We start from the raw sequence: 14,766 nt of genomic DNA on the forward strand, positions 1-14,766 counted from the left end.
ATGAAGAGCAAAAACAAATTGAGTCTTCAAAGTTCTCAAGGTGAGAGTACAGTGGTCCCCCCGTATTTGCGGGGGATGCGTACCAGACCCCCCCGTGAATAGTTAGAACCCGCAAATGTTTGGAACCCCTATAAAAATGCTAAAAACAGCCTATTTTGTTAGTTGAAACTCAAGAAAAACCCACTAAAAATTTTCATACATGGTTTTTTTAATAGTTTTATCACAAAAAGTGCATTTTATGATGAAATTCATAAAAAAAACCAGGAATTTGTGGATATTTACCATAGAAAAATACCGCGAATGCGCGAATTTTCCGCGAATAATGCAGGGAAACGTTCCCGAGAGAAATCCGCGAATGTGTGAGTCCGCGAATCTGGAGAAAGCGAATACGGGGGGTCCACTGTACTAAGAATTAGTATGATAGTAAAATTCCTCAGTGGATACTGCCTTGCAGCTGTCTAGTTTTGAGGAGAGGAGTTGTCTTGATGGCTCAGTGTCTGAGAAGGAAGAATATTGTGAATAGTTGACCATACTGAAGAGAAAGCAAAAGTAGATCTATCCTGGAACAGCAAAAAGACTGCCAGACCTAATCCCAGAAAACACACGCATAGGCACAATGACACTGAGATTCATATTAATTAACCCTTAAACCCCGACTGGACGTATTATATGTCGACTAAAATTGTCTGTCGGGTGCTTAATTGATGTACAATACGTCAACTACAAAAAGTTTTTTGAAATATTCGCGGAAAAATAGTTATAGGCCTAGTTTGCAAAAAATTTTAAATCATGCGCCTTGAGGAATGCTGGGAGTTCACGGATCAAGCTGTTGTTTTGTTTACAAGCGTTACACAGGTGCGCATGAGCGAATTTCTTTCTTCTCGCACTAAAAAGCGACACATCTCGGAAATTCTTTCGCCACTTTGTCGTAATTTTTGCACAGTTTTATATTAGCCATTACATAAAGTTTTACATATGAAAATGTGCATGATATCATGTAGAATACAACAAAAAACAACCCATGGTTGTAGCTTTTATCAGTTTTGAAATCTTTTCATATAAATCACGATAAGTGCAATTTCAACCTTTGGTCAACTTTGACTCTACCGAAATGGTAAAAAAACGCAACTGTAAGCTAAAACTCTTGCATTCTAGTAATATTCAATCATTTACCTTCATTTTGCAGCAAATTGTTAGTCTCTAGCACAATATTTTGATTTATGGTGAATTTTTGAAAAAAAAAACTTTTTCCTTATGTCCATGGGGTAACTCTTCCAAAAAAATAGGAAATTCTTTCGTCAGTTTGTCGTAATGTTTGCACCGTTTAATGTTAGCCATTACATAAACTTTTTTTATGAAAATGTGCGCAATTTCATGTAGAATACAACAAAAAATAACTCATGGTTGTAGCTTTCATCTGTTTTGAAATATTTTCATATAAATCACGATAAACTAAAATGGTCGAAAACTGCAATTGTAAGCTAAAACACTTACAGTCTAGTAATATTCAATCAATTACCTTCATTTTGCAACAAACGCGAAGTCTCTGGCACAATATTTTGATTATGGTGTATTTTTTAAAACTTTTTTTATGTCCGCACATTACGAATTCATGCATCTTTTGTGATAATATTTTTTCTGTGTTGCTTTGATCGTTTTACAATTTGTTATATACCAAAATCATTGCAGTTTAGTGTACAATACAATAAAAAAAAATTAACTTATTAGCTTTAACCGTTTAGCTCACAGTGCGATTTGTATACAATTATATATGAAATTTTCTTTTGTACTGTCATATATTCCACTTTTGTTCATGAAACTTACCTGTCAGATATATATATAGCTGTATTTTCTGAAGTCCGACAGAATTTCAAAAACTTCCGGCACACGCAGTGGTCGGCCAGGTGGTTAGTACCCATTCCCGCCGCTGGGAGGCGGGTATCAGGAACCATTCCCATTTTCTATTCATAATTTTTCTGTCGCCGGTGCTGGAAACACCTGTTTTCAGTACCTCCGGCTTAGGATTTTGGAAACTTCATTGCCGCTAAGTATCCTAATTGTCTTTTAATTTATTTACTTGCATTTGTGGCTAGGCATACGCTATCTTAAATTGATTTGAATTTGATTCATTTTTGCATAAGATATCTGAATCTAGTTAGGCTAGTTTCAGAGGGTGTTGTCTGCAAAGATAGGGTGTGGCTACCGAAAATTTCGGTAGATCCGCACTTGGTATGCACCGAGGGGTATGGGTCTTGCTTCTTTGTTGAGATTTGTCATGTAAAAGGAGTGTGAGACTTGTCTAATTCCGTAAGGAGAACGTATGATTCGTATGTACGCAATTAATCAGTAAACATGTCTAATTCCGTAAGGAAGACGTATGATTCGTATGTACGCAATTAATCAGTAAACAAAAGTCAGGGTAGTGAACCTGCTAACTTTCCTGTAGACTTTATTTTGCCAAACCCTGTAGTATGGCCTACGGGTTATGAATATGTCTGCGAGAGGTGATCGCTCTCCTTCATTGTTGTGAAGAGTGCTACTTCTGTTATTGTTACTCCTAACCCTGTAATGTTGCCTTCGGGCCCTAAAACAGTGTCTGTAGAGGTTATTGCCCTTTCTCTAATACTCTTTCGATTCGTAACTTAGAATCGAAAGTGCTTGCTTTAGAGAGCAATAGTGAAGTAGCTAAGTGCAGTGACAGTGCCCCTTGTGTAGTGGAGGGTGCGTCAGATCGGCCTTATTTCGCCTCTAGGCCGGGACCTCTGCTTGACTCCCAGGACCCGGGGAGAGAGCATGTCGAAAGCCGAAGGAGGGTTACGAGGAACCCCCACCGATCTGGCGTGCCTTCGGCAGTTTCTGATGAAAATCCCCAGACTGCCAACGTGCGTGCACATGCACGAATCCTGAAGGATTGCTTCTCGTCCTTCGAAGCGTCCTCCCCGCGCAGGGGTTGGAGCTTTCGGAAGGACTCGCGCCCTCTAAATAGCTTTATAGAAGAGGACGCTTCACGTCCTCTCTCTCTCTCGTTATGCGTTTCAGCAAGAAGTAAGAAGGCGAACGTCGCCTGATCACGTGTACGTCTTTCCACCGAGAAATATGAAAAAGAAGTCTTAGTAGCAGGACGCTTTTGAGAGCGGAGGTCCGAGCTTTGTTACTGTGAGAATAAGAAGGCGTTCCCTCGCCCCTCGTATTCTCACACGATCAACCCTTCTCCTGAGACTGCTTCATGCAGTCGGATTTCTCTCCGAGATGTATCTCGCTCTTCCCTGAAGGCAGTTTCTCTCGCTTGTTTTGACGCCTGTCAGGAGCGTGACGCTTTTCTGCACGCTTCTTTTGACACTCGGCTTGGACGGGACGCTCGGATGGAAGCCAGGCGCGCGCGGGTGCACGCCAAGCGCGCACCAGTGGACACCGAGCGCGTGCGCCAGCGCACGCCAGGTGTGTCGCCTGGCTGAACGTTTCTGTTGAACTCTTCAAGCTCTTGTTTACGATTTGGGCCTCAAGAATTTTTACCTCTACCTTCGGTGATACCTTATACCTCACATGCAAAGAATGTGAAGTAAGCAGTGCTTCGGAGGAAGCTTAAAGTGAACAGACAACTTCGTCTTCGAAACCCAGCAAGACCTCGGGTTTCGTGAATTCAAGAGGTCTCTGTCAATATTATATTGCTTTTCGCAAAGGTGGATGGAGTTAAGGAAAGCTCAAGGGAAGATCTCGTTTGCTCTACCGCAGTCAAGACTCTGCGATAAGGCAGTTACGGGTTATGTAAAAGCTCGACGTCCTGCACGTCAGGACTCTCGGCAACGTTCAGTAGGATTCTTGCAAAGGCACTCATCAAAAGGACGCTCTTCAGGAAAGCGCAAGACAGGACTTCCTTTGCCATACTGCCAATAAATTTTAAGTTTTAGCAGGCATTAGTTGTGATACGGGAGAGGAAGCTGGTTGGAGAGTTTCTTCCTCTTCCCAGGATAATTTTGCAAGCCTTTTAGCCCATCTGAAAGGGTTTTTCAGATGATAGATTTTGTTAGTTTCTAGTCGGGACTACGCTGCCGAATTGAACATCGTCGTTCTACCTGCCGTAAGCCCAGTCTCTTAACAGGATTCTTGCCCCTTCCTCGTTTGAGACGGGAATCGGAAAAATAAAATGTTGACTTCCTGGATTACGTTTTGTCAATTCAGTGACTTTCCCCCATTGACAATATACTATCGTTTTGTCAAGTAAGTGGGTATCCCCTCATTGACAAAATCTCTCTTTGTCCCGTAAATGGGTTAGTTCTCATTGACAAACATCTCATTAACTTCATATTGCGTAAGCGGATAAGCTCTTATTGACAAGATTCGGAAGAGCTCTCATTCGTCATTCGCAGACTCGTACAAGAAATAGACTTGTAGACTACGTCAATGAATGCTTATGTCCAATAACATAAGAAGCTTGAGCTGTCTGCTTCGATTCTCTAAGTTTTGTTCATGAAACTTGCCTGTCAGATATGTATGTAGCTGTATTTCCGAATTCAGCTATATATATGTCTGCCAGGTAAGTATGAACAAACTTTATTGTAATATAATATATTTTGCCTTGCGTTATTTTACTACTGGTTGGTTCAAGTCATATACGCTTGCTGTCGTTACCTCTTCGGATGGCAACCGAGAGGTCTATTGTCTATTAATTTAAGGACATTTAATCGTTACTCCCTGCAGCCTTCCAGGAGTTTCCGATTTATCTTTTACCGTTGTATGGTAGTGTTATGACGACACAAACGCATCTATATATTTAGCGTTTTCTGTTTCGCTTAAATATACCAGCTTGAGAGTCTCTTTCTGCTCAAAAATAACGGACCTATTTCTTCGTAGTATAGGGTAGCTGGCAACCCAGGCATAAAGTTAAGAGACGACGATCGTAAGCTGCTGCTGTAACTGTCCCCCAGTCCAACCAGTACCAGCTCGTGTGCTGTCATGCGCGGTAGGTTACGTCTCTCTCTCCTGCGGGATTGACTGACTAACCGTATCTCTGTGCTGGCGGTTACGTCTCTCCTGCGGGATTGACTGACTAACTGTATCTCTGCCCTACAATCACGGACTTTAGCCTAAGATTGAGGGGATTTCTTACATGAATGAATAAACCTTGCATTCGTTTTGCCTTACTATGTTCAACAGAGATATCTCTTACTCCTTTCGGTGCTCGTTACCGCATGGTATAGGACTACGAGTCTACCGCAACATTGCACTATTATATGCTCTTCTGCTTAGGTAAAGCGCAGCCTTATTAGGGAAGTAAACATACTGTGTGAGGGAATGGATGAGCTTGCTGGGGACTATTTCCTTCCTAAAGAAGTTTGTTTCCCTGAATAGACTGCAATTCAGACGTCTACATGTTTTTCCTACCTGGAAACTGAAATTTTATTCGAGATCTAGGAATGATTCTGAACATCTCTCAGTGCGTCAAATATCACCTGAGGTGATAGAAAGAAGGTGCCGGACATCTGGAGAGGGTTTCAGATGTCCTGGATCATAATCTGAAAGAAGTGGAAGCAATTCGGTCGTCCCTCCAGTCCTCGAAACGAGTTTTTGGAACCAGTGGTCCATATCAACTCTGATCTTCCACAGCTCTCTCATATCTTAGGAAGTATCTTCTCTCGGTCACTGTTCGGGTTTACGAGAAAGAGCCTATTATAACAACAGACGTAGAATGTAACGATCCTCTAGAGGTTCGTTACAGGATTGCAAAAGTCCGTACGAATCGTCTCGATCGACGGCAGCAACTACTGACTTCCGAGTGGAATCTTATGTTGAGAGTTGTGGAGACTTTAGGGACGTCCTTTCATTGATCTCTATGCTATATTGAGGACGAAGAGGCTTCTTCTCTGCTCCCTTATTCTCGATCCGGGAGCGGTACCATTAAACGCCATCCTATGATATTAAACGGGGATGGATGTTTAGTCTTTTCCCCTTTTTCAAACGCTTAGGAAATGTAATAAGATGATTTATGACGTCACAGGGAGCGACAATGACGCTGATCGCCCCATGTTGGCCTTCAAGATCCTAGATTCACAGTGGTCACGTCCTTCCTAGTTCACTTTCCAAGGACCTTTTCCGAGAGTCGGTCTACTCTAACACGAAAGGTACCTATAACCTCTCCGCTCTGAGTCTGACTACGTTCAGACTATCGAGATGTTGACAGCATAAGATTACCGTCTTCCCTTTCCGTTTGAGGAATGGGATAAGCTGGCAGTCACAACTATTAAAGAATACGCAAATATGTTGTTGATGGCCTTTGGGCTCAGAGATTTCTTCTGTCAAAACAAACAAAGCCCTTCAACGATCTTTTGAGTTCTGTGGAATCTCGAAACTCGCTCACCATCTACTTTTTGTCTCACCTGTTTTCTCGGAGTCAGACACTCGTGCGAGATCAGGCGACATATAGTAGCCCTGAGTTTCTTGTTGACGAAGTCGGTTGCGTTTATACACCCCCGATGATCGTTTTACATGAGACCAGGTTGGACTGTCAGGCATTCGTCCTTCGGGACTGAATCGCCTTTTTGCTCCTCGCTCCTTTCTCCTGGCACCAGAAGCTCGAGTCAGGAGTTGCTCAGGAGTTGATTCGCTAACGACGTTGGGTTGCGTTGATACACCTTCCAAGGTTTGCTTAGCTTGAATCGCCCAGGCAGTCCAGACACTCATCCTTCAGCGAAGAATAGTGCCTTATGGTCTTGATTCGTCTGACTGGTCAACTGGTCGGTGACCTGACTTTAGTACAGACGGACTGACTGTGCATGTCCAGATCGAAGCTTTCTATATGGAACTTAGACGTAGTCTGAAGTTCTTGATGTCAAAGCATTTCGAACCTCTCCTTTTGGTTAACTTATTGCACGTGACCAGAAAGGCCTATTTTCTAACCACTCTAGATACGACAAAGAGGGTTAGTGAGGTTTTAAGCCATCGTCAGAAGTTTTGGCTTTAGGGAACACAATGCGGTGTGTTCACTAAACCTTCCGTTGTGGCCTAAGAATGGAAACCCGTCTAGTCCTTGGGCCAAGAGCTTGGAATCAAGGGATGGCAAAATTTATTGGGCAAGAGCCAGAGAGAGTCCTGTGCCCTGTCGGGTCTCTCAAGTTTTATCTACATAAAACTAAAGAAAGTCGAAGTCCTTCGGACAATCTGCAGTGTTCCGAAAAAGACCAGACTTGCCCATATCAAAGAACACCCTGGCTCTAGTGTTAAGGAGTTCTTTCAAAAAGGCTCCTTCATTGTGTTTGCACAAAGATTTGAAATCTTTTGATCTGAATGCTCAAGAGGTGAGGGCGCGGCCTCGAAAGCATTTCAACAGAGCATGGCACTCAGTAACATACTGAGTACCACGTTTTAGCGAAGTAACTCTGTGTTCGCTTCACACTTCCTGCGGGATGTGAAGACGGCATATGAGATCTGCTGCTCGCTAGGGCCATACGTGTCTGCAGACACAATCTTGGGGGCAAGAAGCACCACTCATCCTATCCTTTAGAAAATGGTTAGGAAGAGCTCTTAATTTAGTTATTGAGTTGCCGCCAATGGCGACTTCTTAACTCTTAAGCCTTAGTTAAAACACCTTAACTTTGGCTAGGTTGGTCAGGTGGTGATATATATATATATATATATATTTATTTTACTTTGGAGTGCACCAGCTTTATAGGTCTCTACCTCGCTGGCAACTCTAGTAAAGCAGAAGCAGACTTGGGTGACAGTAATCACGAAGTCAGCTATGCTAACAGGTGGAACCAAGATGTAAATCATCTCCATGCATTTGTTTCCCAAAATCCTTCTATTCTGTCCCTTCCCACCTCCAACGGTGGGATTCAGTTATATATATATCTGACAGGTAAGTTTCATGAACAAAATGATATTGTTATGATACAATAAAGTTTGTTCATACTTACCTGACAGATATATATAATCAAGTACCCACCCACCTCCCCTCAGGGGACAGTGGAAATAAAAATTATGAATAGAAAATGGGAATGGTTCCTGATACCCGCCTCCCAGCGGCGGGAATGGGTACTAACCACCTGGCCGACCACTGCGTGTGCCGGAAGTTTTTGAAATTCTGTCGGACTTCAGAAAATACAGCTATACGTATATATATCTGCCAGGTAAGTATGAACAAACTTTATTGTATCATAACAATATCATATTTATATATGATGATATTTTTTTTCATTTCTGATGGTTGCTTACTAAACTTCAGGCAATGACCAAAAAAGGAGCCAAAATTTAACTCTTAATCTGAAAAACTAAGTGTGCTGTGATTTAAAAAAAAAAACTTTTTCCGCTTCGGCACTAACTCCCGAACGCCGCCGGCATACGAGAGACACTGGTAAATAGCGGCTCGGCATTTAAGGGTTAATAGAAGCCCTAGAGTTGAGAGCATCAAACACCTTGCAAAGTTGTTACCTTTGATGCAGGATTAAGATTTATCATTCATGCACATAAATACAAGTAAATATAAAGATAACGTGACCATTGATTCTATAATACGTAGTAACAAAAAGTCTGTGCAAGTCTTACCAAGCTGTGGTATGAACAGAAGACCAAAGGAAACACAAATAACTGGGAAGGTGCTGATGTTACCATCAGTAAGGTAAAACTGCAAAAACAAATAGCAGTATATACTGTAAAAGTAAAGGAACAAATGGCAGTATTGCAAATTGCTCAGAGTAAGAAAATAAGGTAAGCTCATAAGTTAACTTATAAGAGAAACAGGTAGCATATCTCATGCAAAATTCCTAGCTCATCATGTAAGCAAATGATGCAGGAAAAATATCAGACATCATCACTTACAGCTCTACTCTTGGTAACAAGCGGGCACCAAGAACAAGATGAGCACCAACAACAGCACATCTTGAAGTCCTACCCGAGGTAAGGCGCAATCATGGCGAAAAACTTGGAGACATTCAGTACATCCACAGTCAAAGAATGTTCACTATAAAGGAAGAGCATTCAGTGCCTCATGCTTTAGGAAGTTGTCTGAACATGTATGGTAGAATGTTTTTTTGGAACTTCTTGCTTTAGGCACCTGGCTGGGATGCATCCTGCACTGTTAAGGCTAAACTCAAATTGAGAGTTTGAAGGAAAGGGTTTTTACTGAGGTAGAAGCTTATGACCTTTCCTAATCTCCCACAAGTTTGGGATTTTGGATGCCATAAAAACAATTACCTATCTCATGGAAAATCAAGGCAAAAGATTCTTGTCAGCTGATTAAGGGCTCTCAAAGTACTGGTATTGGTTGGAGGAAATAATTTATTTAAATGAAGAATAATATTGCAGTATGGTTATTTAAATCTGGAAGTTTATTGATGTTGAAAATTTATTGTACTTAACCTCTTCATTACCGATAGTTTGTTTGGAGGTAGGCGGGTACCACCATTCAAGTCTACTACACCGCCCCGGGTGCATAAAGGTGGTACGAAAGGACCACCAAAACTCCTCTTTTCAGATAGGGACTTCCAATCATTCTGTAATTTCGGTTTGAAGAGTTTGGAGCAAAATAAACAGTATGACACGATGCCAGACGTATGGTGAACCCAAAAAATATTATTACTGCGTATAGTAGTGTGTAGGTGACAGATGAACTGCGTCTCAACAAAAAATCACAAAACCAGTTAAGCATAAACATGTAATAACTTCTACCCAAGTATAAAACCAGTTGCATCATCATTTACTGTATTTATTTATTTATTCACTTATTACATTTTACAAATAAAAGATATGAACACCAGATAAATGAAGGTAAAAATAAAGCCTTATAGTAACTTTATATATAAAAAACCAAACCAGAGAAAAAGCAAAAAAGCAATTTTTTCTGAGGACAAGAAACTTGAAAAATTAGTTTAGATACCCCTGATACCCCTAAAGTTGTTTTCTGTGATGAAACTAATCTTAGAAAAATTAGAAATCGACATCAACCAATTTTTGAGAGATATACTTAAAATTTGCAATTTCCATATTTATCGGCGGGGCTTTCGCTTTAGTGTTGCTCTTTTTTTGTTATTACGTGCTTATTTACTGTTCTATTTTGATAATATTTTATGTGCATGTTCCAGGTGGATATACCAACATTCTGTAAGACCGAATTTCTATTCAAGGCTGTAGTTTTCTCACCGACCACCAGTGTCCCTTGTACAAGGGACACTAGCGAGATATTCGGATCGGCAGCGAACGCAATGTTTACATTCTGCTCACCCACCCAGTAAAGAAGGGGTTAAACACAATGTGAGGACCTCATTGTCCCCCAAACCTTTGTGGGTGGAAAATTACTGAAGTGGCATCTCTGTCAGACAAAAGTGAAGTAGAGGGCTCCCAAGTTCTGGGCAACCGCCACCGCTGACAGACTTCCTGACGAGAAGCAGGGCTGACAACTGCAGAGCCTGTAAAGAAACCTAATATTCTCCCTCCCTCAGGAAAGATTTCTATCCTGGGAGAGCTAAAAGAATCATATTTATATGAGGATGGAGGGAAAGGTGGGAGTGAGCCGTACTGAGCTGTACAACCCATGCCCCACTCTCATCAAAATGATGGAAAGAGATGAAACGACAATCACGACTGGGCCTGGAAGCAGACAGGGAGATCACAATCGTACGCCATTAAATTCGTGTTGAAGAATTGTGGGAATGTACTCCTATGCCAGTCAGCTGAATCCTAGCATAAAAAACTTGTCTGCAACACGAACCCCTACGTCTCAAACATCTTGAAACACACATTCTGAAAGACTAAAACATTACGAGGTTCCAAGAAATGTGTGAGAAGATAAAAAGATGCATAAAAACATTTAACGTCAATACAAATGTTTCCAAGTTATCTTTAATAAAACGAAAGTAAAATACAGGCAGTCCCCGGCTTACGATGAGGGTCCCGTTCTTGAGACTCATTGTAAGCTGAAAATCATTGGAAGCCGGAAAATTGTCAAAAATCCCAAGAAAACCTTACTTTTAATGCTTTGGGTGTATTAAAAACTATGTAAACTGCATTTTTATTGCATTTTTCATAAAAAACCTCCAAATATTGATTATTTTGCATTTTTTGAGTCATATTTCTTCCACCAGATTGGCATTGTAAGCGCCATAACCCTGGAAATAATTTTTGATGAATATAATTGAAAAGCGTTGTAACCTCGGAACATCGTAAGCCGAACCCGTCGTAAGCTGGGGACTGCTTGTACTAAAAAACAAAAGTAATTGGGCCCTGTCTCCCTGAAGGGGCAATACTCCCTTGGGAGATGGGCCAGCATATCACTCATAATGCAAGTGATGACGGCACAGAGGAAAAGTCACATCTGCAATTTGCAACGGTCCCAAGGAAGGTCAACACACTGAACAAGGAAGGCTGTCTCAAAATGTAGATGTCCACGGAACTTCTGGGCTGAAGAAAATAAAATAATGCACAGGCTTCGATCAAAAAACCGGCTTGGGAAAAGGAGAGCAAAGCGATACATAACTCTACAAGGCAGTTGAAGAAAGGCTGGTGCTTCATGAGGTTCCAAGCCTGGTCAGTGACCAGCATCCACCTCGTATAAGCATGAGCTACCAGATACCACAGATTCCTTGTTTTACAATCTTTGTTTTTAACTTCACGCTAGAAGATTATCTTGTTGTTAAGACCGAAGGTTTGTTAGCTATGAAAAATACAAAGATTTAAAAAAATTTTCATATCAAGACAAAAATCAGGAATACATATGTACCATATATTTCGGCGTATAAGTCGACCGCAAGATAAGTCGACCCCCCAATTCTGAGTAAATTTTTATTATTTTAACTAATATCGGGTATATTAGTCGACCTATAAAATACGAGGCCAACCGTACGTTCAAAATAAGCAGCAGGGTAAAACGTATCATATAAAATAACCTGAATGTTATTACAGTACATATGTTGCTCTACTTACCATAAGAAATACAGGTAATATACTCAGTATATTAACAAATCTGTGTAATATATAAAAGATGAATACTGGCAAATATGATTAGAAATGACGAAACGAAAGATATGTTACTCGAGTGTAATGTAAACAAACAAAGCGCAAACTAACGCTGCATAACAGCCTACGTATATATGTATGTACAAACTGCCACTCAAGTTAACGTTTTGACTGGGTTGTTAAAACGACGTGCCGGTATTTTATTATTATGTTGGAATATTCCTTGACCATTGGTTCTTCTATGGCATAAACAGGCTCATTTGAGGGAAAACGAACCTGCAGTTGATTCACCAGATTCAAACTGGGATCCTTATGATGAAACCGTGAATGATAATTTGTCTGATGAATTGTTTAATTCAAGTGACGATGAGTCAAGTAATTTTGAAGGATTTTAAATACATATTTACTATTAAATACAATTTTTTTTTTTTTTAAGTAATAAATAAAGATTTCATACCTTAAATGTTTTTTAACAATACCCCGGTAAATACAAAACTGTCAGAGTGAACGCATCCTTCTCAATTACTGTACTACAAATAGCTACGCAATGCTTACACTTGATGTGCGATTGGGGTTTCTTCAAGTTACTTTGATTTGTTTCATTTTATTTAAGGTAATGGATGTTCTAATGTATTATTATTGTTGTATTACAGTGTGAAATGTTTTTAATACTGGTATTTACATACATAGTTACCTCAACAAGGCTGTCATTGTTATTAGCCAACTGTAAAGCCTGGATTCCTGTACTGACATGCCAAAATAATAAAGATTCACTTTTTGTTACCGTTAGATAAGTCGACCCCCTAATTTTGGCATGACTTTTTGGGGCTAAAGGGTCAACTTCTACGCCGAAATATACGGTAGTTTGATGTTGACTAATTCATTTTTCTTAGTAAAAGAAGAGATAAAAACCTCAATTTTTCCCACATTTGCATGGGTGGAGTTGAGCCACTATAGTGATGAAGTTTCCCATGTAAAATACAATAAAATCATATTTGTGGCAAGAATGAAGAGTTTTTGGAAAACTGTCATAAAAGTACGGGAATTACGTAATAGGTTGAACAGAGAAAATCATCACTGTATAAGGTGTAAGAACTTGATCTTGATAGAAAATGGCATCACAGAAAGGAGATCATATATTTAAAGGTTTAACCATATGGATGTTGTTACGGTAATCAGCATGGACCCTGCCTGTGAAGGAAAGTCCTTGATAAAAGCTGTACGAAGAAACGGTTCTCATTTGGTGGCAGGGGGAGGAGATTGATGAGAGGAGAGATTGGAAGCCTGACTAGTAATTCTAATAAGGTAAATAAAGAGAAATCGAGTTCTACCCTGAGCAAATTACTTCTGGATAAAACTAGAAGCAATGTATGATATTTAAAAATTAGCACTGTGTCATGGTAGAGGAAGAAAAGCAAGTATTTTGTAGAGGTTTAAGTTAAAGGGTAGATTTGATATGAATGTTGCCAGTGTAGAGAAATTAATCTGAATTTTTTGCCCATCAGATGAAAATTTCAAGTTGGCCGACTTGATTCATCTTCCGAATAATGAGGGTTCTGCACAGCCTAGTCAGCCGCAGCGTAAATCACAGAGAGAACGAAGAAAGGGAAATAGTCATGAATCTCGAGGTAAATAAGGAAATGTACTTTTGACAGACTGTTATTAGTTAAATTAATGGAAAATTTCACATGATTGTAAGGAAATTTGTTATGCACAATTGATTTCTTGATATAATTTTATAAACTGACTCAACAACAACTATGGTAATCAATGCAGGACTTTTTATTAAGTAATGAGATATACTTATATTAAATTCAGTAATCAATGTCTTGCAGCTTTCTCCTTTCTCAAGACTTTCACAAACCTGTAATTTATCTTTCAGATTTAAAGTAACTTTCTTACATATCACCTGAGATTAGCCAATCAGAAGAGTTTAACATGGAAACAGTAACTGAAATGCAATGTTTACCCATGTCCAGCAGTGTGGATGAGTGTTGCCAACATGTCTGGTGACCACTGCTAGTTGTAATAAAGTGGGGAAGGGAAGGAATTTGACAGTGATCTCAAATTAATTTAATGCGTCACTTTATTTTATATAGAAGGATTCTGGATGCAAGGCTTTGCAATATAATATAAAATTATTAAATGAGATCAGTCACATTGCTAGACTTTCATGGGGTTATGTGCTAAGAGATTGAATTAGTTTTACAGCTATCCAAGTTTAAGCCTGAAAATATTCTACTGGTAACATACATTCACTGTTAGCAACTATTAACAGACACCTAAATCTCCTAAAAGTCCATAATTTTAGATTCCACCATTACAGTAATAAAAAGCATGGCATAATTTTACCTTAACTGGTACAAAGAATGTTGGTATTTTTTAAAATTTACCAAGCAGTTTGATACAATGCCATTTTATTCTTAGATAAAAATATTACATGGAATAATTTTTCTTTCAGAAAAGTTTGTGAAGGTAGATACTCATCTGGTTCAAAAGCAGCCTAAGCTTGGAAGTAATGATCCCAAAGATGCTAATTGGAGGAGTCCACCAGGCCCATCCCAAGAATGTGATGAGAAGACTCCTTCAGAAGATGAAGTTATAGTTATCAGTGATGAAAGTATAGTTACCAGTGATGACATTATAGTAATCAGTGATGAAATGAAAGATGTAAGTGGTGAGAACCTTTAACCATTACCTATCTCTATCATTAACATTTTTACATCAGATTTTCCCTTTGCAGGACCAGATGAGAAATTAGTTACCTATCTTGTTATGTTCACTTTCTGCTGAAATTGCCTCATTTTGTCAAGATGGTTTCAA

The 14,766-nt window shown here is 39.7% G+C and overlaps 1 protein-coding gene across 12 annotated transcripts in view; it reads left to right on the forward strand.

Annotated features, from left to right (window-relative positions):
* Positions 1 to 14,766, forward strand: part of LOC135213510 (coiled-coil domain-containing protein 9-like) — a 139,395-nt gene that overhangs the window by 103,793 nt on the left and 20,836 nt on the right. For all 12 annotated transcript variants that reach the window (XR_010314142.1, XR_010314141.1, XR_010314144.1 and 9 more), the window contains 2 exons: positions 13,449 to 13,571; positions 14,405 to 14,613. Coding sequence is in view for 8 of the 12 variants with exons in the window: in XM_064247420.1 (XP_064103490.1) it covers positions 13,449 to 13,571; positions 14,405 to 14,613 (332 nt within the window). In the remaining 4 variants the exon portion in view is untranslated. The remainder of the gene's footprint in view (positions 1 to 13,448; positions 13,572 to 14,404; positions 14,614 to 14,766) is intronic.

The sequence above is a fragment of the Macrobrachium nipponense genome, chromosome 43 (assembly GCF_015104395.2).
Source record: "Macrobrachium nipponense isolate FS-2020 chromosome 43, ASM1510439v2, whole genome shotgun sequence".
Classification (NCBI taxonomy): Eukaryota; Metazoa; Arthropoda; class Malacostraca; order Decapoda; family Palaemonidae; genus Macrobrachium; species Macrobrachium nipponense.